Source organism: Phytophthora sojae (genome assembly GCF_000149755.1).
Source record: "Phytophthora sojae unplaced genomic scaffold PHYSOscaffold_3, whole genome shotgun sequence".
NCBI classification, from domain to species: Eukaryota; Oomycota; class Peronosporomycetes; order Peronosporales; family Peronosporaceae; genus Phytophthora; species Phytophthora sojae.
In genome coordinates this window covers 3,139,079-3,164,194 of record NW_009258117.1, presented here as the reverse complement: position 1 = coordinate 3,164,194, position 25,116 = coordinate 3,139,079, and the positions used below count along the sequence as shown (strand labels likewise).

General features: G+C 55.3%; 10 protein-coding genes across 10 annotated transcripts; 6 read left to right on the top strand and 4 right to left on the bottom strand.

Moving 5' to 3' along the window:
* Positions 1-1,101: 1,101 nt before the first annotated feature.
* On the top strand, positions 1,102-1,287 carry PHYSODRAFT_497056 (hypothetical protein; the record flags this gene model as incomplete). Its single annotated transcript, XM_009524652.1, has 1 exon — positions 1,102-1,287. A coding segment is annotated over one exon (186 nt), but the record flags the coding sequence as incomplete, so codon positions are not given.
* Positions 1,288-2,199: 912 nt separating this feature from the next.
* Positions 2,200-5,554, bottom strand: PHYSODRAFT_328365 (hypothetical protein; the record flags this gene model as incomplete). The annotated part of the gene is made up of 6 exons (XM_009524651.1): positions 2,200-2,304; positions 2,343-2,669; positions 2,708-3,160; positions 3,232-3,624; positions 3,666-4,226; positions 4,463-5,554. The coding sequence occupies 6 exons, from the start codon at positions 5,552-5,554 to the stop codon at positions 2,200-2,202; spliced, it is 2,931 nt and encodes a 976-aa protein (XP_009522946.1).
* A 1,066-nt stretch (positions 5,555-6,620) lies between these two features.
* Positions 6,621-7,394, top strand: PHYSODRAFT_245934 (hypothetical protein; the record flags this gene model as incomplete). Its single annotated transcript, XM_009524650.1, has 1 exon — positions 6,621-7,394. One exon carries the CDS (start codon positions 6,621-6,623, stop codon positions 7,392-7,394), a length of 774 nt encoding a protein of 257 aa, XP_009522945.1.
* Positions 7,395-8,210: 816 nt separating this feature from the next.
* PHYSODRAFT_491041 (hypothetical protein) lies at positions 8,211-8,912 on the top strand (the record flags this gene model as incomplete). The annotated part of the gene is made up of 1 exon (XM_009524649.1): positions 8,211-8,912. The coding sequence occupies one exon, from the start codon at positions 8,211-8,213 to the stop codon at positions 8,910-8,912; it is 702 nt and encodes a 233-aa protein (XP_009522944.1).
* Positions 8,913-15,961: 7,049 nt separating this feature from the next.
* PHYSODRAFT_490000 (necrosis inducing-like protein NPP1 type) lies at positions 15,962-16,687 on the bottom strand (the record flags this gene model as incomplete). The annotated part of the gene is made up of 1 exon (XM_009524648.1): positions 15,962-16,687. One exon carries the CDS (start codon positions 16,685-16,687, stop codon positions 15,962-15,964), a length of 726 nt encoding a protein of 241 aa, XP_009522943.1.
* An 807-nt stretch (positions 16,688-17,494) lies between these two features.
* PHYSODRAFT_298444 (hypothetical protein) lies at positions 17,495-19,505 on the top strand (the record flags this gene model as incomplete). Its single annotated transcript, XM_009524647.1, has 5 exons — positions 17,495-17,769; positions 17,846-17,987; positions 18,035-18,940; positions 19,009-19,085; positions 19,160-19,505. 5 exons carry the CDS (start codon positions 17,495-17,497, stop codon positions 19,503-19,505), a joined length of 1,746 nt encoding a protein of 581 aa, XP_009522942.1.
* A 416-nt stretch (positions 19,506-19,921) lies between these two features.
* On the bottom strand, positions 19,922-21,550 carry PHYSODRAFT_558697 (hypothetical protein; the record flags this gene model as incomplete). The annotated part of the gene is made up of 2 exons (XM_009524646.1): positions 20,234-21,550; positions 19,922-20,152 (listed from the first exon to the last, which is right to left on the bottom strand). The coding sequence occupies exons 1-2, from the start codon at positions 21,473-21,475 to the stop codon at positions 19,922-19,924; spliced, it is 1,473 nt and encodes a 490-aa protein (XP_009522941.1). The 5' UTR covers positions 21,476-21,550.
* A 214-nt stretch (positions 21,551-21,764) lies between these two features.
* Positions 21,765-22,537, top strand: PHYSODRAFT_492589 (hypothetical protein; the record flags this gene model as incomplete). Its single annotated transcript, XM_009524645.1, has 5 exons — positions 21,765-21,806; positions 21,888-21,947; positions 22,040-22,141; positions 22,218-22,316; positions 22,436-22,537. The coding sequence occupies 5 exons, from the start codon at positions 21,765-21,767 to the stop codon at positions 22,535-22,537; spliced, it is 405 nt and encodes a 134-aa protein (XP_009522940.1).
* Positions 22,538-23,480: 943 nt separating this feature from the next.
* Positions 23,481-24,392, top strand: PHYSODRAFT_328359 (hypothetical protein; the record flags this gene model as incomplete). The annotated part of the gene is made up of 1 exon (XM_009524644.1): positions 23,481-24,392. One exon carries the CDS (start codon positions 23,481-23,483, stop codon positions 24,390-24,392), a length of 912 nt encoding a protein of 303 aa, XP_009522939.1.
* A 278-nt stretch (positions 24,393-24,670) lies between these two features.
* On the bottom strand, positions 24,671-25,066 carry PHYSODRAFT_497264 (hypothetical protein; the record flags this gene model as incomplete). The annotated part of the gene is made up of 1 exon (XM_009524643.1): positions 24,671-25,066. The coding sequence occupies one exon, from the start codon at positions 25,064-25,066 to the stop codon at positions 24,671-24,673; it is 396 nt and encodes a 131-aa protein (XP_009522938.1).
* Between the last annotated feature and the right edge of the window lie 50 nt (positions 25,067-25,116).

Sequence of the window (25,116 nt, the reverse complement as noted above, 5' to 3'; positions counted from 1 at the left end):
AGATCTGGGTTGGATCGGATCGCCGATCCACTTGACAGCTGCATCTCTTAGATCTTGGGTCTCGAGGCATGGTGTTGCTTGGGCACACATTCGTGACGTCCGGTCGCACTCGTAGTGCCTTCCGTTGCAATCTCTAACACCTGGAGCGGGGCCCGATCCGCCAGTCTGGTGGATCCGTCGCGGAGTCTGGATCCATCATTCTGCCGATCACCCTTTGTCCCAATTTCTTGGATCCCGCTTCTCCACAGAGCCAGCTCCAGTGAACCCACCGGTGACCGAAGTCTGGAGCTACCTACCTTCTCTCCATATCCGAAAGTGTCGGTGTCGACGTGGATCGATCGCGTCGATTTGGCCCTGAAGGGCGCGGAAGAGTCTGGGCGAGAACGCTGATCCGACAAGTCGCTCTACTTTATTTTGGGGAATAAGTTGATGGAGAACGTGGTCAAGTGGTGGGTCAACATGGACCGCCGCATGCCTGAGAGGAAGAGAACGTGGTCGAACCTGAAGAAGGCTCTCTTGCGCCGAGATTGATGACCCGATGGACAACGTTGCTCAGAGCATGATTAATATTGGGCAGGCGTAAGCAACGGCGCCGAGTCGCTACGTCATCCCCATGAGCGGCACTACGGGGGACACGAACGTGATTCCTGGAATCAGTGGGGTTGGGTTGCCTACTGAGATGATCGGCGGTGCAGGCGGTGGCGAAGTTGCGCGACCGGAAGTAGAGAAGGTGGCGCTGTTTACGAACCCGCAGGGGGTGTACAACGCGTATTCGGGCACTTGGGACCCACCTTCTGGCCACTTGTGGAATGGGAAATACTGGTACGAATCTCGCAAGACTGCAAAGAAGACAACCATTACCCCGACGACTACCCACAGGTCGGAATCGAAGAAACCTGCTGCGAAGGCGAAGCATCAGAAGGAGAAAGCCCCGTCAAGCAGCGACGAGTCTGATGCGAAACCGCGGCGCAAGAAGGCCAAGGCAGCTGTGAAGCAGGCGGCAGCGAGTGATGGTCGCAGCGGCAGCAGGCCACCTGTGGAACGAGGACGAGCATTTGGTGGAAACCGGGTGAATGCCGGCGGGCAGGCGAGTGGCAGAGTTGCTATCGGCGCGGACAAGCTGGCCACTGGTCGTCGCAGTGCACGAGGGAGTTGCGGTGCTACGCGTGCAACCAACCGGGTCACCTCGCGAGGCAGTGTACGAACGCGGAGGCGAAGGCGGCCAACGATGCCTACCTTCAGCAGCGTGAGACGAAGGCCACAGCACCGGCGGCGGAAAACAATTAGCGGGCGTCATAGAGGGGTTACGGTGTCCGAATGGGAGCGGAGACCCCAAACGAGGACGACTGAGGACGCGTGATGAGAATGAAGGACGAGCGAGGACGATGGAAACTATGTCTGACCCCGCGGCGAAGGATGACGAGGAGAACACGCGCTTGACGACTCCACAGGTGATGACGAGCACGGTAGTGTGCTCGGTGATGATGAAGAAGGCGCCTGTGGCTCGGATGGCGGCGCATGGAGCCGTAGAGCTCACGGCTGGTGACGAACCGGCGATGATGGACACGATGACCGTGGCCGAGGACGCCGTGATGACGAACGAGGTGGAGACGGTCAACATGGAGCCAAGCGAAAACACGGTGGACATGCAGTCGGCGAGTGTGCCAACTATGGCACAGTCTATCGCGCAGCTAGCAGCTACGGCGATGGCGATATCGGGCTGCGACTCGACGGTGAACGAGGAGGACGTGCTGATGGTGACGTCGGCGCCAGACACGCACGACGGCGACGAGAACAGGGGGAACACGTCGGTGGTGGACGTGGCCGTGGCGAACACGACGGCGGAGACGCCGAGCGCCAACTCGACAGCGGCAGTAATGAAGGCGGCGGCGGCGGTTACCTCCGTGACGGTGAACGAGTTGACGGTGACGAAGGCAGTGAGCGAAGACACGAACAGCATCGACGATGGCTCGAGCAGCAGTGAGCCGCTCGGTGACGTGAACAAGGCCCGTCAAGAACGATGGAAGGCGCGTAAAGTAGCAAAGCGGCAGCGAGTCAAGGTGTTGCTGGCCAAGCGGCGGCGTGCAGAACGAGAAGCCGAGACGGATCGGCGGCGGGCTGATGACGAACTGTGTGAAGAGCGGCCACTCCTTGTACTTGTTAGAGTCCAACCTCGCGTAGCCGGTCTGTCGCGGTAGTTCACCATGCGGTACCCAGAGCACCACGGAGTCGTGCTTGGCACACTGTGCCGTTGTGGTCGTAATATTGGTGAGTCGTACCCTTGTCGGCTGCCCTCGTCGAAGCCTCGTTACGGTCGGCACAAGCTTGTCCGTGCGCCGTACCCACACATAGTACTCCGAACGAGATAGCCACTGGCGCGGCAGTCGAAACTCTCGCCACTCGCGACCGTGGACGTATAAATCCTCGGTCGGCCCACTCGAAGGCTGCGTGCCGTAAGGTTCGTCATCCCTAACACTCTGCGACTTCAGCAGTGGTACCCTGACCTCGTCTGGAAGGCGTGCGGTGCCATGGAACAGATCTAGCCGGATTCCAGCCGGGATCATAACGTCCATCCCGAGGACCACATCCACTCCGGCACTGTGATCCATTATCCACATTTCAAACTCGTAGACCTGCTCCCACCCGAGGGTGATCTTGACGAGGCCCGTCTCCGGGTCTCCATGACCCCTGAGTTTATACCGCGGACCTCGAGACTTCGTCCGTGGTCCCGGACTTCTCGCACACGTAACCGCTTGGCGTAGCTGGCAGAAATTACGCTAACATTCGCCCCAGTGTCGAGGAGTATCCTCGTTCGCGCGTTGCCCACTGCACCGTTGACCAAAGCTCTCATTCGCTTCCTCTTGCCGTATCGTTGGGACGACCACCACCCTAGTCTCTCGCCAGGCAGTAATTTCACCGCCCGAACGAGGCTCCGAGGTGGTCCCCTGATCTGGGCTAGACTTGTAATCAAAGCCTCGGTCGGGTGTCCATCACGTTCATCATCATCACCTTCATCAATACCAATCTCAACGAGACTTGCGTCTCGGTTCTCTCCTTTTTCCGTCGGTTTCACACGTTCATTGTTCTTCAGGTCGTCAGGCCGTTTGCTTTCGCCTGTGAACGCGAACAGATAGTCCGCATCATCAGCAGGCTCAGCTAGCTGTGGCAGCCCGATTGGGACCAACCCAGTTTCAGTTGGCGAGCTGCCTAGTTTAAAGGGCTTCCTTACACCAGCTCTGGCGACAGATCCTTCTTGTCGACCTTGGACTTCCTGAGCTTGGTGAGCTCGTGGAGTGCCGCGCACTTCCCAGCGTCGTGCACTTGTTTGCGCAGTTTACACCGCCGGTAGCAGAAATGCACCGAGTGGGACGGGCTTCCGCACGTGGCGCATGGTCCATACTGGTGGCGGCCATCTCGTTCGCGGTTGGACGGGCCTCCTCCGTTCCTGAAGCGTCGGTTGTCGGACCGGGCGAACGTTCCATCGGTTGCGGCCCTGCGCTCAGCGCCGTTAGCGGCAGCGACATGTCCGGTAGACTCGTCCGAGTCATAATCAGCATCTGAATCCTCGTCCGAGCGTTGGTCGTCCGAGTACTGGCGTTCGTCCTCGAAGTAATCCTCGTTCGCCTCAGCATCACGTCGGGGGGGGCTTCATTGCGTGCACCGACCGAGCCTCCGACGTTCCATTCCGCCATTACATCGGCAAGGGCGTCGACTAAAGTCACTCTCGACCGGTGTGGTGACCCGTCACGTCGGACACGGCGGCGGTCGTCGTCACGGTAACGTCGTTCGCGGCGGTAACCACTTCGAGAATCCTCGTTCGACCGCGTGTCGCGACGGTGACCGTCATCGAGACTCCTGGAGCGGCGGAACGACGATTCGCGAGTTGATTTGTGATCACGGTGACGCAGAATGTCGTTGGTCATATCTTCGAGGTCATGGGTGCTCTTGACCCGAACGTGACACAGACGCTCTTCTAAGTCTCGGTCGTCACACGTAACCAAGAAGTGTTCGACGTGGTTCTTCGCGTCACGATCACCGTGCTCAAACTGCACCCCGGCGTTGCGAGCGTAGCCGTGGAGCCGGTTGAGGTAGTCACATACATGCTCTTTGCTCTCTCGTTTGGCCGAGTAGTACGGAGCCTTTGCAGACTGGGAGAACCTCGAGCAGTAGTACTTAATGAATGCCTCGCACAGCAGTTTCCACGTGCGTCTCGTCTTGCGTGGCAGCTGGCGGCACCAATACAAAGCCCCATCTTTGATCTTGAGTTCGAACGGCATGCAACACTCGTTGGACGGTGCATGTGTCCCTCTCATCTCGTAGACGAACGTACGAAGCTATTGCATGGAGTGTTCGCTCTTGTCGCGCACACCGTAAATGACTTGATGTTGCAGAGAGGTAGTTGCGTGGTAATCTCGAGCTTCAGGGTTGAGCTCTGATTGTCAGTCGCGCTCAGTTCGCGCACCTGACGAGCCCATTCGCTTGGCGGGTCGCCCTCGTAACAGTCGGACCCGAGATCATCGTCAATATCCGACGAGTCATCTTGGAGGTCGTAACGGCGGCAGGACCGGCGACCGGTTACTCCGCGCGTGGCAGGCGTAGCGTACGAAGACTCGGTCTCCCTAGCCGGACGTTCACTACGGTCCGTAGATCGCGGGGTTACCATGTGCGAGTCTTGCATGTAAGGCGAGGCCTCACCCATGGCTGCGAAGACTCCGTCATACGTGGCTGCCTTTCGAGAGTACGCTGGTAACGGGGCCTTGGAGCGGTCAACCACTTCCGAGGCCGAACGAAGCCTCGTTGAGCCTCTATCCGTCACTCCAAAGGCGTCGCGCAGCTTCTTCCTCCACTTGGTGAGCGCCGTGGCGGCGCTTGTTGGCGTCCAGCTTGCGAGGGCGGCCTCCGTTGGGAGGATCGGAGGTTCGCACCCCATCGCCCGCAGGAGGTCCACCGTGTTCTGAGCGACCTGCCGAGTGCTCGTTGCGTTGATCGGCGTACCCAACGCCCCTCCGAGGTCCTTCCAAAAGGCCTGGCGGACCTGCTTAGGTGAGAACAACTGCATCCACTCACTCTTGGCCTTCATCAGCTCCATGCATCGGCCTAGAACCTTGTTGGCCGCCGGAGTATCGCCGTTGAGGGGAGGTCGAATACCAACCGACTTGGAGGTTGCCCCTCCTACCATCACCGAGGCTTTGGAACCATCGATCGCGCCGTCATCCTCGTCATAGGCGGGCTCGGAGCCCGGCATGTCATTGAACGTTTCGGAGAGGTCGCGGGCGATCGACCTCGATCCACCACTGCGGCCTGCCGACACAACCGCAGCTTCTGAAGTCTCGGACACCAAAGTCCTGACATCCCAGTCATCATCTTCATCATCTTCTTTGGCGTCCGAGGAATCAACCGACGTGTCGTAGCTCGCCGAACGCTCGTCGGTCGACTCCATAGGATCCGTCGCTGGGGTCGAGAACAAGCTTCCGGAGCGCACCGAAGTCTTGTTGCGCGTCCCACTCGACTTGGCCGGCGTCGCTGGTGCCGCTGAGTTGACTCCCTTCGCCATCTTCTTGCTTCTTCTTCTCACTTCTTCTTCTTCTTTTTGCTCGTTGGGGGTAATAACCTAGAACAACCCAAATACACAGAAGGTCGCATCAATCCCGGGTCGCGGAACCAGTTGTGGTGTGGTAATTCCACTAAAATCCTCCTCTACCAAAAGGTATTAGAGACACCAACAACACGCTAACCCGCAAAGGTAAGCGCTTATTGGATCAAAACCTGAAGACCAGGGACGGTCCGTTACACCGGGTCGGTTGCAAGCGCCTCTGTGCACCTTAGGTTGTCTTCGGCTAACCCAAAAACTGTACCACTAGCCACGAGCTAAGGCTAGGATACTATGTAGCGCTTTCGCGTAACCCCACTGCAGTCCCTCAGAAAGGAATGGTACCGGCGTGTTAGGCCTTATACAGGGGGACCAAGGTAAAACCTCGGTAGGTAGACTAATACACTCAGGGACACTCTTGTCCCACAAATATGCAGTGAACGACTCTCCTATGTCGCTCTTGTCTCTCCGGCCACGCCAACTCTTGGCGCCGCCAAGGAAACTCTCGGTCAATGCACGATAAGCTCCCCGACAGGCATCCACACGCAGCCGAGCGTGTCCAGGCACTACAATAAGCTAGCTACACTTACCGAAGTCGGACTTGACCCTAGTTGGCTTTGGGGGAAGACTGTCTTTCATTACTGAGTTTTCTGAGGCCTTGGGGCCTCGTTCTGGTCATCCTATGATGAGTCATATACCCCTTTACAAATATCTAGTGTGAACGATCGCAATGAGGCGATCCCGGACACATCAAATGACGACCGCGGCTACACTATTAGGTGCGGCCGAAGTACGTAACTAAATGCATCTGTACCAAAAAGTAGGCACCATGAAGCCTCGTTCGGGGTTGTATTAGGACCCGACGAGGCTCCGGCCACTAACCGTCACTCTAACGAGGATACTGTCGTCAGCTTAACGAAAGCAGCCACTTCCATCTCGTACTTGACTGCTCCTTGATTGTACCTTGATTCTTGGGCGACGGGCAATCGCTCCGGTAATCTCCATTTTCCGATACCACAAGGAGCTAGGGATGACGGTGACAGTGGCGGACGCAACGACGATCGACACGACGGTGACGGCGATGGCACCGATGAGCACCGTGGCGACGGCGGGATCGACGGTGGCGGCCGACACGGAGTTGACAGACGTGCCGGCGAGTACGGCGGGCACAGTGACGAGTAGGGCACGAGTGCGTGGCGAGACGACGAAACCATTATCCCCTGTGCTGACTGAGTCGGCGGCGACGACAACGCCTGAAGCCCCTGTAATGACCGAGTCAGCGGTGGCAGCAACGCAGCCACAGCTAGCAGCGACGAGTGCGGCGAGAACGCGGCGACGAGCAGTGACGACGACGGACGTGATGCCGGCGAGTCCGAACGCGAAGGAGACACCAAGCATGGCGCCAGCAACCAAGGCCAAGGCGCAACAGCAGCGTGAAGCGACTGCAATGCCGGGGAGTGGGTTGTCGACGACGGTGAAGTCGAGCAGCGTGTTGGGCAATAAGCTACGCGACACCAAATTGAAGACGGTGACGGTGCCAGACGCGAGCAAGCGGCTAGTTTGTGGACGACAGTTCAATGGTGATGACGGACGACGAGTCGAACGCGAGCGAGATGGTGGTGGCGTACGCGACGTTGACGATGGGCGAGGTGTCGTTGGGCGTGACGATGGCGTACGTGGAGTAGTCCGTGAAGGTGAAGCCCTTGCGACGACAGACGGCTCGATGTCGACGGTGACGAACGGCGGCGAGACGTGCGTGATGAACGTGATGTGCGGCGAGAAACACAGCCGACACCGCAGCTGACTGATGAGGAGATCATGGACATACAGAACAAGAGTCGATTAGTATAGCGGATGCTCGAGGCAGGTGAACACAGAGGGATGGAAGTAGCAAATTCGTTTGGATTAGCTACGATTAAGACACCGGAAGGTCGTCGTGTGATCCTACCTCCTGCTCTCTCATCGACGGTGCTGAAGGCTTGTCACGATTCGGTGTGGGCCGGATACTTGCGAGCTCCACACACACGTTCGCGGGGATTGCCAAGGTGTACTGGTGGCCGAATCTACGGCGTGAGGTGAAGCGTTGCGTGTTGGGGTGCCAGGAGTGTGGGAGCCGCAAGGCAAAGCCGCGTGAAGTCATTCCTCCTCTCCGAAGTATTCGAGCTGGTGATGTTGGTGATCGTTGGGTCCTCGACGTGGCGGGTCCATTGCCTACGACTGACGGCGACGAGAGGTATGTGATCGCGGTAGTTGAATACGTCATGAGGTACACAGTGGTGGCGACGGTGAAACGACACACGGCGGAGAACGTCGCAGCGATCCTGATGCGGAACATCGTGCTGAAGTAGGGATCTTTTCGAGAACTACTGACGGATGGAGCACCCGCATTGACCGGCAAGGCTATCGAACAGCTTGTCATAATGCAGCAAGCCCAGCAGATCAACCCTGTGCCCTACCGACCGCAAATGGTGAGAGATTCCATCGCACGTGGAAGGACTGTATCGCTACGTACATGAGTGACGAGTTGCAGCGTGACTGGGACGTCTGGATGGACTTTGCGGTGTACACTTACAATAGAGGACAGCACTCGACAGTGATGCTGTCACCAAACGAGCTGATGATGGGTAGACGGCTGAAGAGTCCCAACGACTTGCTGAGGCGTGCGAGCGTGGAAGAGGCAGGCAAGCTGACAAGCTACCATCGGCGACTCTTGGCAGCGATGACGAGCAGTCGCGAGTGTGCCGAAGTGGCGAGGACACGAGAGCAAGAGCGGCAAGCGCGGTATTATGACCGCAGAGTGACGCAGAAGCGAGAGTTTGTAGCGGGTGATCGTGCGTGGCTGTACAAGCCTCCGCGAGGGCCGAAGGCGACGAAGCTGGTGCTTCGGTGGCTGGGACCGGTGAGGGTGATCGAGCCGGCGGGCTATGATAATTACCTTGTCAAGCGAGAAAACGTGAGCGGCGTACCAGAGCAATCTTTAGCTCATGTCTCCTTCCTGATCAGTTATCACCACCCGGCTACATTCTTGAAGATGGCGGCGGCCGACATCGAAGAGCAACTCGAGTATGGCGACGCGCTCCAACTTGAAGCGAATGAAGCGGCGGCAGCAACGGTTGTACGAGCAGAGGTGGCTCCTGTGCGTGCAGCTGCGCGCGAGTGGGCAGCGCAGCGCCGAGAGGGAGGACGGGGCGTGGCGGAGGCCGGCGAGCATGTTGATGTGATGAGGTGTGGGGAGGTGGAGGCGAATCTGCGTCTGACGTTCACGAGGATCTGGATTTGTTTAGGGATCAACTGTAGGGGCGATGCTGATTGGCTGAAATGAGGACAGCTTCAACTTGAAGCGCGGACGTGGGGCACGTGCCCCCGGGAATTGCTGTGCTGCGTCAGCCCCCGCGATTAGATGCAGCGCAGCAGAGCTCGAAGTGGCGGACTTCAATGGCCCAGCTCGAGGGGGTGATCGACTGTTCAGGCGTCTGCAAGCTGGTACTTGTAAATTGGGCTGCTTTGGTCGGCCGGATCTGCCCCCCCCTCCCCCTGTGGCGTACACGCGGCGTGACGGAGAGGAATGGTCCTACGTACGAGGTTAACGCATGCCTTACCCCTCAGTAGCCATCGGCTTCGATCCGGCCTCGTGGCCACGAGCAACAGAGCTCTTCGGAACTCGAGGTCTTTTCAGGAGTGAATTTCTTGGGACTGTCACCGAAAAGCTGGTACCGATCAGAGCTCGCAATTAGCCAAACTCGTGTAATAGTGGGCGTCCTACAGAGGACCCACTTGCAGCAGATGATGGTGGTGGACGGTGGCGGCGAGCACCTGGCGGTGGTGGACGTCGTCGAGAAGCAGATGAGGAGGAGGAACGGCCCCGAGGTCTCACAGACCGCGGTGGAGACGATGACGACGGCCGAGCCAGAACGATGGGTGGCACCGAGGAAGTATCGGAGACCGTGACGATGGGCGAGGGCGGTCTGTGAGTGGCCGAGCGGATGAAGAGTGCCACGAGAAGGTCGGTATGGACGTGCTGGTCGAGGATTTGTGTCGACTCGACATTGAGGTTGAGCGGTGGGCGGCGAAGCAGTGAAGCAGAACTGCTCATTGTAAGATCTGCGGGCTCGAGGGCAAGTACGGACAAGCGGAACGTGACGAGTGTGCACAGCGGGTCTTTGGACACGCATGTGGGCTACTGAGGGCGACAGCTTTCCTGACGAGTGAGGCTTTGACGAAGTGACGTGAACTTTATGACGGACGGAGAATAGTGTTGGCACTGAGGTCAACTTGGTTGAAGTCGAGTTGGTAGTTTAGAGGAGTGCCATTTAGTTAGTCTCTATTTACTCTATTGTTGGTAATAAATTCGATCCGACGCACTGAGGCGGAAGATCGGGCGCGGTAGTTGGTGCCACCGTCGGCCAACAAGTGTTGAACGTAGTGGCTCGTACGAAGGACTCGGGGCGCGGCAAGCTATGCGACACGCTCGACAGCCAAGTGAGATAATAGGCCTGTTGCACTCGGGTACCGGCGCCCACCCGGGGTGCCCGGCCAAACGATTTCGGGTACCCGCATCCACCCGACGGTAGGGCCTAGGCCCCCCACCCAAGCTGAATTATGCTTTGGGTGATGCTACATTCTATCAACGGTCAAAGCTAAGTATATGAAAGAAGTGATGATGTCTACTATGACGTTTTCCTGTGAATTCTGGTATAGCGTCTCCATTAAATTGCATTAGGGAGTGTCCGGTCTCCATGCTTGGATATTGGATGAAGCGTCGCCAAATTCACACAAATACGGATTTCAGATATATAATATATAATTACAGCCGCACCTCGGAATTCTTGACTATGGGACATCGTACCCGCTTTTATTAGTGGCCTGGACTCTTTGTGTAGGGATATTCAGCGTCATGGATTGGCTTAAACGCGTTTCGGCCAATCATATTCACCGGCCGTTTTGCGCACTAAACGCACTATTAGGGTTGTGTGTGTTCCAGCCATCAGGCAGCCTACTCTATTATAGCACTGTCTCGACATTCGACGCCTAGTGGACAGCCCAGCCCTGGAGAATGCGGGCAAAGCTCATCATGCACACGAGCAACACGAAAGGCGGGTTCTTTTCAAGACCTAAGGCTTTATATTTTAAAAAATTAAATAAATTAAAAAAACACGAGCATCAACAGTGAACGATAAACAACCAGTCACAAGGCTACTAAATGGCAAATGACAGCAAGATTGTTGTGCGAGTACTTCAGATACTACGTATCTACTAGGTCGTCTTCGACTTGGCTGGGAACACCTGTGGTATAAAACGCTGGTGCTGGTACCGGTGGTGATTGCCGTGATAAGGGAGAACTGTGGCCCGCGTGATTCAAGGGCGTAGCCCCTGCGGGGCCACACCCATGAATATCGCGCGTGCCGCAGTTCACTTTCTGAAGCTGGTGCATGGGGCTGTTGATGTCGATGTGCATTTCCTACCTCAGACTGACAGTTGCGCTCGGTCGACATCCTTCTGGCTCGTGTAGCACGAAGGTTGTGCAGTTACGGTTACGGTCACGCAATTAATCTGTTGGGAGCTGTCCACCCCCTCATTCTTCGGGAGCTCCCAGTATTAAGAATAGTAAATAGTGGGATCGCCGTCTACCCTGTTGTCTTGCTTCCAAATAAACCCAGACGGGTTCCGCGTTCAGATTAGCAGGTGCCTCAACACTACCAACCTTGACACCTTAGGTAGTGCCGTCAAGCTCCTATCCATATTATTGGGGTGCCTAAGTAACTGTACATGAATGATACTTATTACAGAGCGTGCGATTGGCTGCACGCCACCCGCCCACGATATATTATAATACTTACGATACGTTGCGCGCAGAGGTGACAGTGGAAAAATGCTGCAGGCGCTCTACAGCGACTGGGCCGTGCGCATGCAGGCCTGCAAGACTGGTGCCTTCGAGTTGCCTGTGCACAAAATGTAATAGACTCTCCCAAGTAATCACAGGCGTTTATTTAACTAAAGATCCCTGAAAAGCCCTGAACTACTGTACAATCGACGGCTTTTACCGCCGGTAATCCACTGTTGGCGCGTGTGTTAGTTCGAGAGGCCCAAGTGGGCCCCCACTGTATTCCAGGCAATAGAGTACATGAGGTAGTTGGGCTCAAGTAGGGACAGATCTGCAGCTTGTCGAAGCCTAGCAATGCGTCTCTGCATGCGTTACTCGGTTAGTGCCGCATTTGCTGAGTCTACTTAGCGATACATGTAGGAGCAATTGGGCGCGGGCGGCGTCCTTAAATCTATTTGCTTGCTATGTAGGCCATCGCAGGACGTTAGTTCGAAACATTCTAACCTTCTTAAATGGTGGCGACCACAGGTCGCCAAATTGGCGAGTTTCGTGAAATAAGTGCCAGCTGCACCTCACATACTTTAACTGCCTTCCCAGCCTCAAGCAAAGCCCCTTGTATGTGTGTTATAAATATATGGTGAATGTTAAACATTTCTCGCCCGCGCCGGTAGTTCTGCTCATATTTCCGTGCTTGACGGTTTTTATCGTGAAATGAAGGCAGGCATGCAGAGCGTCGGGTACCCGAACCCGGGTAAATTTGCTTACCCGCCCGAGAATACTCGAAGTTTGGGTAGGGTGTGAGATAACCCAGTCAAATGCATAAAATCATTTATAACTAAGTTATAGCTAGTAGTAGCCTAAAGTCCTCGAATAATTATGACATTGCACTTACAACACGAAGCGTTTTACTAAATAAGGGCATACAAAAAAAACTCAAAGCGTACTGGGTGTTCGAGCGTCCCATCAATAGCCAGTCCCTGGCTTTGTCGTACTGTTGGGGCGGCCTTCTCGCTTTCTGAAATCTCGGACAACACGTCTTGGTCCGAATCGTCTGGGTCCGCATCATTGTCGCTGCCTTCGTACTGGTACTCTTCGCTGCTGTCATCGTGCGATGAAGGTGCATCCGAGTCTGGACCACCGGGGCTAGCCGCGGTCGCGTTGATCTCTTCACTGCGTTGACGCCGGCGAGTTGCTCGGCAACAACGACGCGTTACGACTCCCGTAAAATCACTGCCGCTCGATCGTGGGCTATTCTCCGTAGATCCCGTAGTGGAGACCATCGCACTAGCGGTCCACCCCTCGATGCCAGGCGCTGTCGGTATCCGAGACGAGGACGGAGCCAGAAGTTGACGAGGAGGTGCGTGTTGAAGAGCCGAGAGTTGGTTGTAGGCCTTGAGAGGTTGCCGGTAAAACCGAGAATGAATGATAGCTCAACGAGCGGAAAGCGGTTTGGCGCATCGGAATCGATGTCATGGTGGAGAGAGCCGCTTCAGACAGACGAGCACACTATAATTTATTCAGACAAGCACACTTTATTTTATTCTGAACATTTTCGTACATATTTGTATACATTATAATTTTTCCAGCACCATGCGTGCACATTCATACACTCTGTACCGTCTAACGTGTTTGTGCCTATGTAAAATCCATTCAGAGCGAAGTAACTGAGCGTGCGCACGGTGGATGTGTAACGATAACTGAAATGAAATAAATATCCCAAATGAAAAAAATAAAATACCAAAAAGGAACGATTTGCTAAAAGATATCCAGTGAGATAAATTTGGACAATGAACACTTGTCTAAAGTATTAGTCGAAATTAACCGAAAAACTACTGACTACCATGTATTCTTGTTAACGCAATTTCAGACAATCCGATTTGGCAGGGGACTTAGTCGGAATCGAACAGGTCGTCGTCACGGTCTCCGCAGGTCTCGACAAACTCAGGAGTTCGTGGAGAACGCCTCTCAGGCGACTGTTGTTGTGGCGGAGGCGTTGGTGCTGAATCGCCCTCAATGCCGTAGCGAGCTGCTGCATGGATTGCTCCATCGCCTCGATTTCTTCGTCGAGGCGTCGGAGACGAGCGATCAGCCGGTCTCAGGCGCTCTCTCGGCCTTTTAGGCATCGCGCGAGAGCGTCCATGTGCGCCTCGCTGTCTTCATCATCGTTGTGGAAGCGGCGTCGAGGTTCGCGTGGCATGGCAAATTGGTTTGTGCCATGCCGGACATACCTCGCAAGGTTAGCTTCACACCTAGGTGCAAAATATGTGATAGCGGCTTCTGTACTTAAATCACCTAGATAAAATATATATGATAGCGACTTCTGTACTTAACCTTTATTACCCATTGAGCCCACGCGTGGGCTCACTTCAAAACGCCGATACTATTGTTGTCTGGCATATTTAGAGATACCCTTCCGCATATAAATAGAGATCTGTTCAGCGCCTTTTGCCCGGCTTCAAACGGAGTCGTCTTCACGAAAAAATGTCCGGACAAAGATTTTGGTCGAGAAAATAGCGACCTGATCGCAACATTTTGCTAAGTATGTTTTTAGAATCGGTGCTGGTATAATAGGTGTACCTGTACGTATAAGGGAAGGAATGCAAGCCGCACAGCGTTGAGCAAGTACTGCAGTAGTAGCAACAGCGGCTAAGATTGGGCCAAAAATGACCTATTATAGCTGTCATTTTGTTTCTTAGCCGTTCTAATGGTGGTAGGCGGTAAAACTTAGCAAGAACCGACCACATAAACACTTCAAATACTGTGTAGACTCTATTGTAAGCACTACCAACTCGATAGAGCGTTACTGGGTCACTGATTTACTCCGAAAGTCGGAATCCCTACAATTTCGTCATGGGTACAACAAGGTGACGCCTTATGGCTGTTGAAGGCTACAACCAGTTATGTCCCAACAGTGCATGCATCACGTGAATTCATTTATTGTGCCTTTCACCTATTTTGGCGGGTGAGCTGTTAAATCAGGCGGAATTAGATCCATAAAAGGACGAGCAACGCTTATTTAGTGTTAATTCCGCCTATGATTGTGAGTGCTTCCCCTAATCCACGCGATCAGCATTTGCGAGCTAATCGACGGAGATACGAGCAGAATGGCATGGATTGGCGGGTAGCAAACCGCCAATCGCTCTGTTTCCGTCTAACTCAGGCTGGGATAGCTTATACCGCCTTAACTCGGCCTCACCATCGCCGCTCTTAATTCGACCGCGGTGGAACGACCCGGAATTAACACGGGAATTAGCTAACTCAGGGCATAATTAGAGCCGAGAAGGGATGAGAATTATGCCAGAATTATCATGGCAGAATAAGTGAAAGGCACAATAGCTTGCTGTGCTGTTTTCAATGTGTCTGTAGAGCTTGAGGCCGCTATCATTTTAGAGGTAGATAGGCTGCACGGAGACTACCAATCAACTTTCCGCACTAACTATGATCTGATAAATAATTGCAGTTGTTTATGGGGGTCCGTGGCTAGTCACTTGTACTTCATTGTGTCATTTAGAGCTCTTTAGAATCAATTACATTGCTTTGGAAAGCGAAAACGTCTTATCTACAACTATTGTTTTTGAGCCCACGCGTGGGATTTGGACCGAGCCCACCGGTGGGCTTTGAGGCTGGGTAATAAAGATTAACCCCTCCACACTGGGAGGCCGAAAGAACATCTAAACTGCATATGCAGCGTAATTAGACTGGGTGTTTGTATACTAAAATGGATAGGGGTTCAAGGGGGTTATTCAAGGGGGTTATCCTGCCGCTGACAATAGCGTGCTAATCGTGCATACCGACAGTTTAGCAACGACCCAACCTGTTGCGGGGGAAAGGACACTCATACAAATTTCAAGTCAAAAATCGCTGCATATATGCAGTTTAAGCCTTCAAATCTATGCTGCATTATGCAGCATCCGGTTTGGAGGGGTTAAACCTGCCGCGAACCTTGTCCGAACCTTTAAAGGCCAGAAATGCTGTAAATGACGCTAGGTAAAAGTTCCAGAAACTTGCTTCGATGCTGCCCTTCTAATTGTTTCGGTAACGGCACCGAACAGTTAACCCTACAAGCGCTGAGCCGAAGATATGCAATGCATGTAACAGCCATTTCGAATGTACACCGAGCGAAGCGAGGCAGGCGGCCTTAACCTGTACAAAGAGTCCCGCTTGCGGGGCTCCGCTCGGCTTGTTTAGTTCATAAGAGTAGGGATGCGAAACCTCTCAATTATTTCTATCCTTACTCTCGGGTACCCGTCGGGTAGTACCGTACTACCCGAGCTTCACCCGGGGATTGTTTCGGGTACCCGCACCCTACCCGAACTCGGGTATACCCGGTTCGGGTACCCGATTGCGAGCTCTGGTACCGATTGAATGGATTGGGGTTGTCGTACATGTAATTGATTGCCTCTGGAACCACCAAAAGTTCACCACCATACAGCACGTGACGACATGTTTGCGCTTACTTAGGTCTGTAGTGCGGCCAGCTGACGATAATTCGAATTCATGTGCGGCAAAAGCCATAAGGGTGCAGCCGAAACTGAAGACATGTAAGCCCCTTATGGCCAAGGCCACGCCTTCGAGAGCTTCCAGTTGAAAGTGCCGTTATTCATCGGGGTGTCGGCCTTGCCGAAGTTGGTCGTGCTCAGCGCATAGCGAGCGGCGTCAGTCAGGTCGGACCACATGATCAAGTCCTGAGTCTCGCCTGCGGTCGACGTTCCTTCGAGGTGGTGGTCAATGAAGATCCAACTGGACGTGTACTCGACCTTGCAGCTTGTGCCTGATACCATATCTGCGGGAGGGGGCGCATACGTCGAGTATCCGCTGTGGGCCGACGGCGTCATGGCTAGGATGGTCGGGTTCTCGAGAACGGGGTTGTTGATTCGCACGATCACATGCTCCCAGTCGTGGCGGTGGCCGTCGAAGTCAGTCGGCTCGTCCTTGGGGAAGTACCAGGCGTACATGATGGCCCAGACCCCATTGTACCAGGTGGATCGGCCGTACCGGTAGACTTGCGAGCCGGAGCCGGAGCCTCTGCAGCCTCCCTCTGGGGACCCCTTGGGCTTAAGTCCACCGCTGGTATCACCATTCGCATTCACAGCGGGGTGCAGGTGGCATCCGTTGTTAATAAAGAGCCGGGGCTTGAGCTTGAGCGCAGCCTTGTTCGTGATGGTAGTGGGCTGGGACTGCGGGAACGGGACGACTTGGTCGTGGTCGATGATGCCCGCTTCGATCGGCTTGAGCAAGACTATAATAATGGTGACGGAAAGCGCTCGGAAGCTCATGACTTCGGAATGTACGAGTTGGAAAGTGAGCCTCGAGTGAGGAGGCTGGCGAGGACAGTACAGCAGCCTGGCTCACGGTCTTCTTTTATGTAATATCTCTTTCGAGGACGTTTCTGCAGTACTTGTGTACATGAAGTGGCCTCGCGAGTCACGACGACGTCGATGATCAACAGTATGTAACAAAAGTTCAAAGCGATCAACTTGATCATAATGATCATAATGTTCTTCCATGAATCCCTCAACTTATGTGAGAAACTCATAGTCGGGGGGAGTAGCGCACCGAGAGAAAAATGAACGTATTGGCGGCTCCTTCAGCTGGGGGCATGTCCTGCCGGTATTTCAACGTTTTCGTGCAGTTCTAGAGCGAAAGAGCTTCGTGGCCGCGAGGAGAGAAGCTTCGGTTGTCATCACAAGATGGGAAACCCGTGGCAATTCACCGATGGTCCATCGTAGTAATGCTTGAGTTATTATCGACTACCTAGGTACGTGAGACCCAACACTACGTCATGTAGAAGGCTGCTTTCTACCTCATTTTATTGTCTTTGAGTTATTCCATCTCACCCAATAGTGTACTGTGATTCCAAGCCAGGCTAATGTTACTTTAACAATATGAAAAAGGAAATAGGAACGAGTGAAGGGTGATCATAGTTCCGCCAACATTATATTGGCAACGTACAGTATTATCCCCTTCGAGACAGCTACCTGACTGCAGCGGCGTGAATGGAATCGCTTTGTACAGTGGTGGTGGTGGAGCAAGTTGAAGTTGCCTTACAAACGCCAAGTCATCACGTTTAACTTGGCTCCACTATGACCTTCTGGTCTACCCCCAGTGTGGCCCACACATTTTGCGCGTCACCAAATTCCTTCGTTTCACATTTCTCGCCAATCATGACGAGCGTCAATGGCTCGAGCGTGCAGGAGGCCTTCGCGCTCATGGCGACGCTGCTGGTGCCGCGCGTGCCCGTGCGCTACCTGGAGCTGAGCGGGCAGCTGCTGCAGCGCCGGCAGATGGAGGAGGTATTCGAGGAGCGCGCGGCCGCCAAGCGCTGCGCCTTCCCGGCCTGCTCGAATCCGCTATCGACGTACGCAAATCCATTTTCGTCCAATCAGAACGCGTCATTTCTATTTTCAACCAATCTAATCGCTCGTATAACGCAGGACGAAGGGCAAGCTTCGAGTCTCTTTGGCTCGCAAGGAGATCTACGACGCCCACTACGAGCGGCAGTTCTGCTCTCAGCTGTGTCTCAAGGTCTTAACCACACAGTTTCAAGCTCTAGATCCCCACCAATGTGCTGCTGGAGTCTGTAGTTGATACTGAGCTTTTTACCTTGATTTTTCTGGCTGTAGAAAGCTCGGGTGCTGCTCTCGAGACTCGCGCACAAGCCGCCGCAGCTGGTGCCGTCTCTGATTGAAGTTTTCGGCACGGACAAGCCCAATCCGTTCGACTACGAGGATGACAAGCCCGTCAAACAAGTTGAAGCTCCTGTTGCACACAAGGCAGAGCCACTGCCGAAGGCCAAATCAGTCTGGGCCAAAACGCAGGACCTGGGCGTCGTTGAGAGGAAGCACTCGACTGCGAACGCCATGTCTGTGGGTGTCCCACCAGCTCTGGTGGCTGCTACGTCCACCAAGTTGAAGGAGAACGACTCCCCCGCAGCGCCGGACAGGAACTTCCCGACGGTAGAACACGCTACGCTTATTGAGGGCTACGTGTTCCCTGCACACAAGCAGAAGCTGGCCAAGAAGGTGGAGAAGCTGGTCAAGAAGAGCCAAGAGGAGGGAGACGATGAGGACGACATCGTGGTTAGCGACAGCGACGAGAGTGACGCGGCGGCCAGTGACGTCTCCTCTGCGGGCAGCTTCGAGATTTCCGACTTTGACGAGGAGGAAGTGGTGACGCTGAATGATCTGCCGCTGTTTAGCCACCTTTGGGGACTGCTGTCCAACTGGATTACCCACGAGACTACACTCCTGGTGGCTGGCCTTCCTCTGCCTGCGAAGGTAGAGGAGAAGGAAGACGCAGACTCTTTGATTCAAGGTCCCGACAAGATCGAAGCTGACGCTGCGCGCCGACGAGCGCGTCAGATTCGTCTGGAGCGATGGAATTCCCTCTCGCTGATGCTGAGACGCCCTCTGCCTCAAGTAGCTCTGAAGCTGAAACTTGCTTGCGACCGCTTCGCTAACCACCGCATCGATACTATCACAGAAACGTTCGCTCTGCGTGATGCTATTGACACCCGCAACGCGCACCAGGTACGATACTTGCCGAGTTTTTGCTGCTGATGTACTGATCATGACCATTAATGCGTGTTTCATGCTAGTGGACTTGCGTTGCAACAATTTTGATGCTTGTAGCGTACAACATCAAACCCAACGAGCTACTGGAAGGAGAGCGCAGGTACGCTGTCTGTTATTATGCTGCAACAACATCATAATTGTTTGAAAAACTAACTTCGGATCCGATCTCTGCAGTGATCAAGTAAAAATTCTAACGAAGCTGGACATGTCGGAGCTCCAGCAGCTGCTTAGTCTATTTTACGAGGTGCGCAAGGATAGCGACGTTGCTGTCGACACGGACGTGGCTCCCGTTGCTGAGGACGATATGAACACCAAGGACGCAGCAAAAGAGGAATCGCCTGATGACAAGCCGCCAGCATTTTGTCGGAAGTGCAGACGTGCCAAGAGCAAGTGTGTTTGCCAGACTCGCGCTAAAGCACCGAAGGAGAAAGAATTTTCTACGACTCAGTTGGAGGAGATGCTCCAGGAAGCGCTTGTACTGCGCGATGAGTACGACGAGCTGCTGCAACCTGATGAGTAACCTCCTATGGGGTGGGAATTGGCATTGACTAGTGCACCCATGCGGATTTTTAGAGTTCAATCCGCTGTTCTTCATCGTAATGCACTGACGTGTTATCGCTTATCGTGTGACTGATAACTTTTGCTTGTTCTTCATCGATGTGATTTCTGCGATTCCGCACTTACTGTGCGAAGTGGCGGTCCTATGGATCGTGTTGCTTGTCAAGTTAAAAGGTACTCGGTCAGAGTAGCAATCGCAGAGCTTTGAGCAATGAAGAGAGGACCGGTTGGCGTGTTGAGTTGAAAAATCTGCTCTGCCGCAGCGCTTCAAGATTAATAAGTACATGTATCGGTCTAGGGCGAAAAAGCTGGAGCAATGCGCTGCATCACCTCTACTAACTGTCGATGGTGCATCTGATCCCGTGGAAGCGTCTACGCTTATTCATCGTCGTCCTCCATCTCTTCCTCCTCCTCCTCGCCCATATCAGCGTCCTCCTCGGCGTCGTCGTCTTCAGATGTGAGGCCGTCGTTCTCGGGCAGCTCGCCCATAACGAGGTCGTATTCGGTCATGTCACCGGCCGCGTGGGAGACGGGAGGCGCCTTGAACGTGAGCACGCGCTTGTGGCCGGTCGGGTTCGAGCTGTACAGCAGCGTCTCGGCGTCAGGAAGCTGATCAAAAGGCAGCATACACAGTATTAGATTCACGACCTTCACAAATGCATTCAGTACAGGAACACCAGTGCAACAAACCTTAGCAAGATCAAGCTTCTTGAACCAGTGCGGGTGCTCGAACCGCGACTTGGACTTTGCCGGCGGCAAGCACGACGGGCTGTACACGCCCTTGCCCAGGTTCTGCAGGAACGTCCGTGCCACCATGAGGATGTCCGGCTCACCTCCCTTGCGCAGCATGTTGCGCTTGATGGCCAGCTTGGCGAGGAACTCCTCGTGGTTGCGGAACACGGGGATCTGCAGCGTCTGCATGAGGTTCATGGCGTCACCGCGCTCGATCACGCTCTTGACCACAGGCACGGGGTCCTCCACGAAGACACCGGCGATGCCGTGGCGCATGATGGCGGACGACTCGTCGCTGTAGTCCGGGTCCAGCGCGGGGCAGTCCACGAGCGTGATCTTCTCGCCGTACTGGATCTCCTGCGCCGTCTTGGTGGACTGCGGGTTGCTCGACACGTTCACGACCTGGCGACGCTTGATCGAGTTGATGAGCGTGCTCTTGCCCACGTTCGGGTACCCGAGCACGGCCACGTTGAGGTTCTTGTCGGCCTTGTCGGCCAGCTCGTCCAGGAACACGCGCAGCGGCTGCACCTCTCCGTTGTCGCGCATGCCACTGATCTCCTGCTGGCGGTCGTAGAGCGCCTTGTGGCCCTTCTCCTGCTTGGTCTTCTTCGAGTTGTCCGAGATCTTGGCGTTGAGCGCGCGCACGGGGATGGTCGGGTGGAAGCGGCGCAGGTAGTTGACCCACTTCTGGGCCGTCTCGACCGACACGAGGTCGATCTTGTTGAGCACGAGCACCACCTTCTTCTGGCCCTTGGCCACGAGGCCGTCCTCGAGCGAGAGCGAGCGGGAGCCCTGCGGGTCGCGCGCGTCCAGCACCACGAGCACCACGTCGGCGGCCTGCACGGCGTGCTTGAGGTCCTTCTTGGACTGCATCTCGACGCTCAGCGGCGTGACGGCGGTGAGGGCATTGGCCTCGCTGCGCTGGAGCTTGGCCAGCTGCTTGGCCTTCTTCTTGTCCTCCTTGCGCTGCTGCTGGGCCTGGCGCTGGGCCTCGATCTCGGCCAGCCGCGCCTGCTCCACCTGCAGCAGCAGCTCCTCCTTGAAGGGCCAGTTGTTGGGAATGCCCGGGTCCTTCTTCTTCTTGTGCTGGTTGAGCTTCTCGGCCTTGCGCTCCTGCCGCTTGTGCTCGCGCACCTTGCGCGCGATCTTGTACTTCTTGTGCAGGGACAAGCGCTTGGACTTTCCTTTCTTCTTCACCATGGTGCCCTTGCTAGTAGATTGGCTAGTTCCCGGGAGCTACGGTATGGAGCTATAGAGCTATCGGTCGACCTGGACAGCGCTTTGACACTGCTGAGCTCCGACACCTTGACTACCGTTGGCGTCCGCTCCAGTCGTTCGCAGCCCTAAACGCAGGAGGCTGCTGATTGGCAGAAATGAGGCGGACGCCGTCCACTTACAAACTCCAAGTCAGCGTCCACATAGTGGAGCCCAGTGGCGCTCGCGCGCAGACCGAACTGGTGGCCACACTACCTTCCTGAGCCCGTCAACCATGCGTCTGCTGACCCACAACATGCTCGTGTGCCACGTCAAGGTGCGTGCATGGCCCTCTGTCTGTAGATCTAGCTACGTTGTGCAGCGTCTAAACAGCGTGTTTCTGGTGTGCTTACGACAGGCCTGCGCCGACACGGCCGGCCGCGATGCCGGCGCTCGTCCGCTCAACTTCCCGCTGCGGGTTCGTCATGCCGGCCATTTGCCTGCCTGTCGGTGCCGACAATGAGGATAACCAGTCTCCTTATTCAACTATTGCTGCAGATTGTGCCGGAGATGGACGGCGTCGTGGTGCTCCAGACCCAATACAGCAAGAGCTTCATGCTGCACATCATGAGCTCCATCGACTACCCGGCGCTGTGCCACACCACCAAGGAGGTGGGTAGCTGTTAATGCTCTGAAGTCGAAGTGGATCAGTGTGGCTGACGGTTGGTGTATTCTTGCTGTACTCCAGTTGAACCACCCGGAGGTGCCGGTGCTGCCGGAACAGATCCCCGCCGACTTGTCGGGGCAGGACGAGCTGCTTCAGACGATTCACCGCGTCCTCTTCGACGTACGTCGCAGTTTCCGTGTTTGATTTACTTTTGGCGGAAGACGGCGCGCCCCCACAGGCGGCGCTGGAGTGGAATTCCAAGGACTAACGTTGTGCTTGTTGTTGGCGCGGATTTACAGACGAACATTGTGGAGGGGGAGCTCGTGTGCAACAACTGCGGACGCAGCTACCCGGTCACGAACGCCGTGCCCAACATGCTGCTGGAAGAGGACGAACTTTAAATGCTCGAGCGTTTTGTATGGTTTAATGTATTGGATGAACCTCAAACTTCAGCGCAGCTTGATGCACGGAACACATACTTGCGCGTACTCAGCCACCGGCGTGTATAAGCTACCAGGTACTGTAGGTGCTGCAATTGCATCTCTGCAGCTCTCGGTTTGTGGACGTCAGTCACTCCATGGGGTCTTTTGCGCTGTTAACGTTAGCACCATGTGCAAATCGCACGACGACGACGAAAAGCTCCATACTCGTCGATGGGAAACTCAATCCCGACGCCAAACGCACGCCTCCAGCTGGACGCACACGACATGATATCCGTGGCTAAAGCCCACAAACTAGCACCAAGCGCTGCCACCGAAACCCTTTTGACACCTGAGATGAAGCATGTCACGCCTAGCTGTGACCAGGCAAACACCCTCACAACTCCACGACAACTTCTCGGTGACCCTCTTCAAGGGATAAAGTATACTCCAGTCACTTCAAGACCACAGCACCTGAATTGGATTCTGGAACAGGCTTGTACCCTTCAGACTGACGTGAGCCTCGACTTGCCTTGACATGTGAGCAGCCACACACCGCATCATACTACAACGCAACGCGCGACTCGATCCCTGAGGAGTGGAGTCCGCGTGCGTGGCAGCATCCCTGGCTATCATATCTGAGCAAGACGGCACTGCTGTCAGCAGGCGTGCCACAATGGTCACGGACTTGACTGCCATCTGCCACATAACATAACCATCTGACGACGGTGTCCTACACGCCACGCTTCGATCTTCAGGAGACACCATCGCCACCAAGGATGGCCTCCGTAAAAATGTCGAGGTCACCGCAGAACTCATTCCACGACTTGCATCGACAAGCACAAGAACTCGAGTTGCGCCGCAGCCTCTTCAGCAGGTTTCACCACCACCACTACACCACACTACACCACCACCAAAGCCAACCATGAAGGTCTTCTCGTTCGTCGCCACCACAGCCCTCGCCATGCTCTGCTCGACAAACCACGCCGATGCCACCACCACCGGCGGCGTCTGCTACGACCCGGCCCACGTCGACTCCGTGACGGAGGCCACCATCTCCGCCGACTTCCAGACCATCAAGGAGAAGGGCTTTGGCCTCGTGCGGACCTACGTCACCACCTACGGGTCCGCCGACATGGCCACGCTCGCCATCGCGCAGGGCCTCAACGTGTCGCTCGGCGTGCCCTTCGACAACGACGACCCGAGCGCCACGGCCGACAACGTCACGGTCGCCATCTCGGCCGGCGCGCTCTCCAACGGCTCGGCCAGCGTCGTCCAGATCTTCGTCGGCAACGAGAACCTGGCCTCCGTCGACGCCGTCCCGTCCGAGATGCTCACCTACATCAAGCAGCTGCAGGAGGCGCTGCCCAACGTGCCCATCGGCACCGTGCAGCGCAACACCGAGATGCTCGACTCGTCTCGCTACAGCGCCATCTCGGGCCTCGCCGACCTCTTCACGGCCTGCGACGTCGTGGGGGTCAACATTCAGCCCGTGTTCACCGCCAACACCGCCGCGACCGACGCCATCACGCTCGTGTCCGACCAGTGGACGGAACTGCAGGGTAGCGACACCGAGTCGCGCTTCCCCGGCCTGGCCGACAAGCTCGCCATCACCGAGACGGGATGGCCCAGCGCCGGCTCCTCGGACGGCAACACGGGCTCCGTCGCGGGCGCCAAGCAGTTCTACTCCGACTACATGACGTGGGCCGCCGAGAACCTGGACGCGTCCCGCAGCCACTACTTCCAGATGTTCGACCTGCCCTCGCGCACCGACACGGTCTTCGAGGCGCACTTCGGCATCTGCGACGAAGACGGCAACGAGAAGTTCACGCTGTAGATAATTGATGTCTAAACCGTAGTGTCGTAGCCTCCAGAATTGACCGAAATTGTCAGCAGCTCCATTCTGTGTAAAACAGCAAATCGAACATGTTGTCATCCTGTACCAAGCGTTCTTGAAGTTGACTGTACATTATGCGTTGGTGTCTTTGTCCGGTTCTACAAGCAAACAAAATCGTAAGCCACTGGGCATAACCACAAGTCTTACCGCTCGAATGATCCTTGCCAGTGTCCACCGAGCTCTGCAGTACCAGGAGGACCCCTGCCCTTCTAATGAGGCTAACCAGCTCGCTGTTTTTGCTGCTGCTCGTTGTGCGTCGCCAATGTATCCAGCTGCTTGCGGTAAAACGCTTTGAGCTCGCTCACTTCGGCCTGCAGTTCCTCGACCTGTTCCTCTTTCTCGCCAAAAAGCTCAAGCAACACCACCTGGTGTTTCTGCAACTGTGCTAGCTCCTGTTGCGCCTGCTCCCGCTGCGCCTCACCGCTTTCCAGTAACGCGTTGCGCGTGCTCAGCCGAACAATCTCGTCAGTCGTTTGCTTTTGACGGGCCTCCAGTGCCTCTAGTTGCTGCTTCAGCATACGGTTCTCGCCCTCACGCAAGCGCAACCGCTGCTGTAGTTGACTGAGTCCCAGCACTGACGTGTTGCCACCGTTTGAGCTGAGAGAGTCGCCCATCGTAGTCTCCAACGTTGTTCTGAGAATTGACGCCTCAGACGATAGGCTGC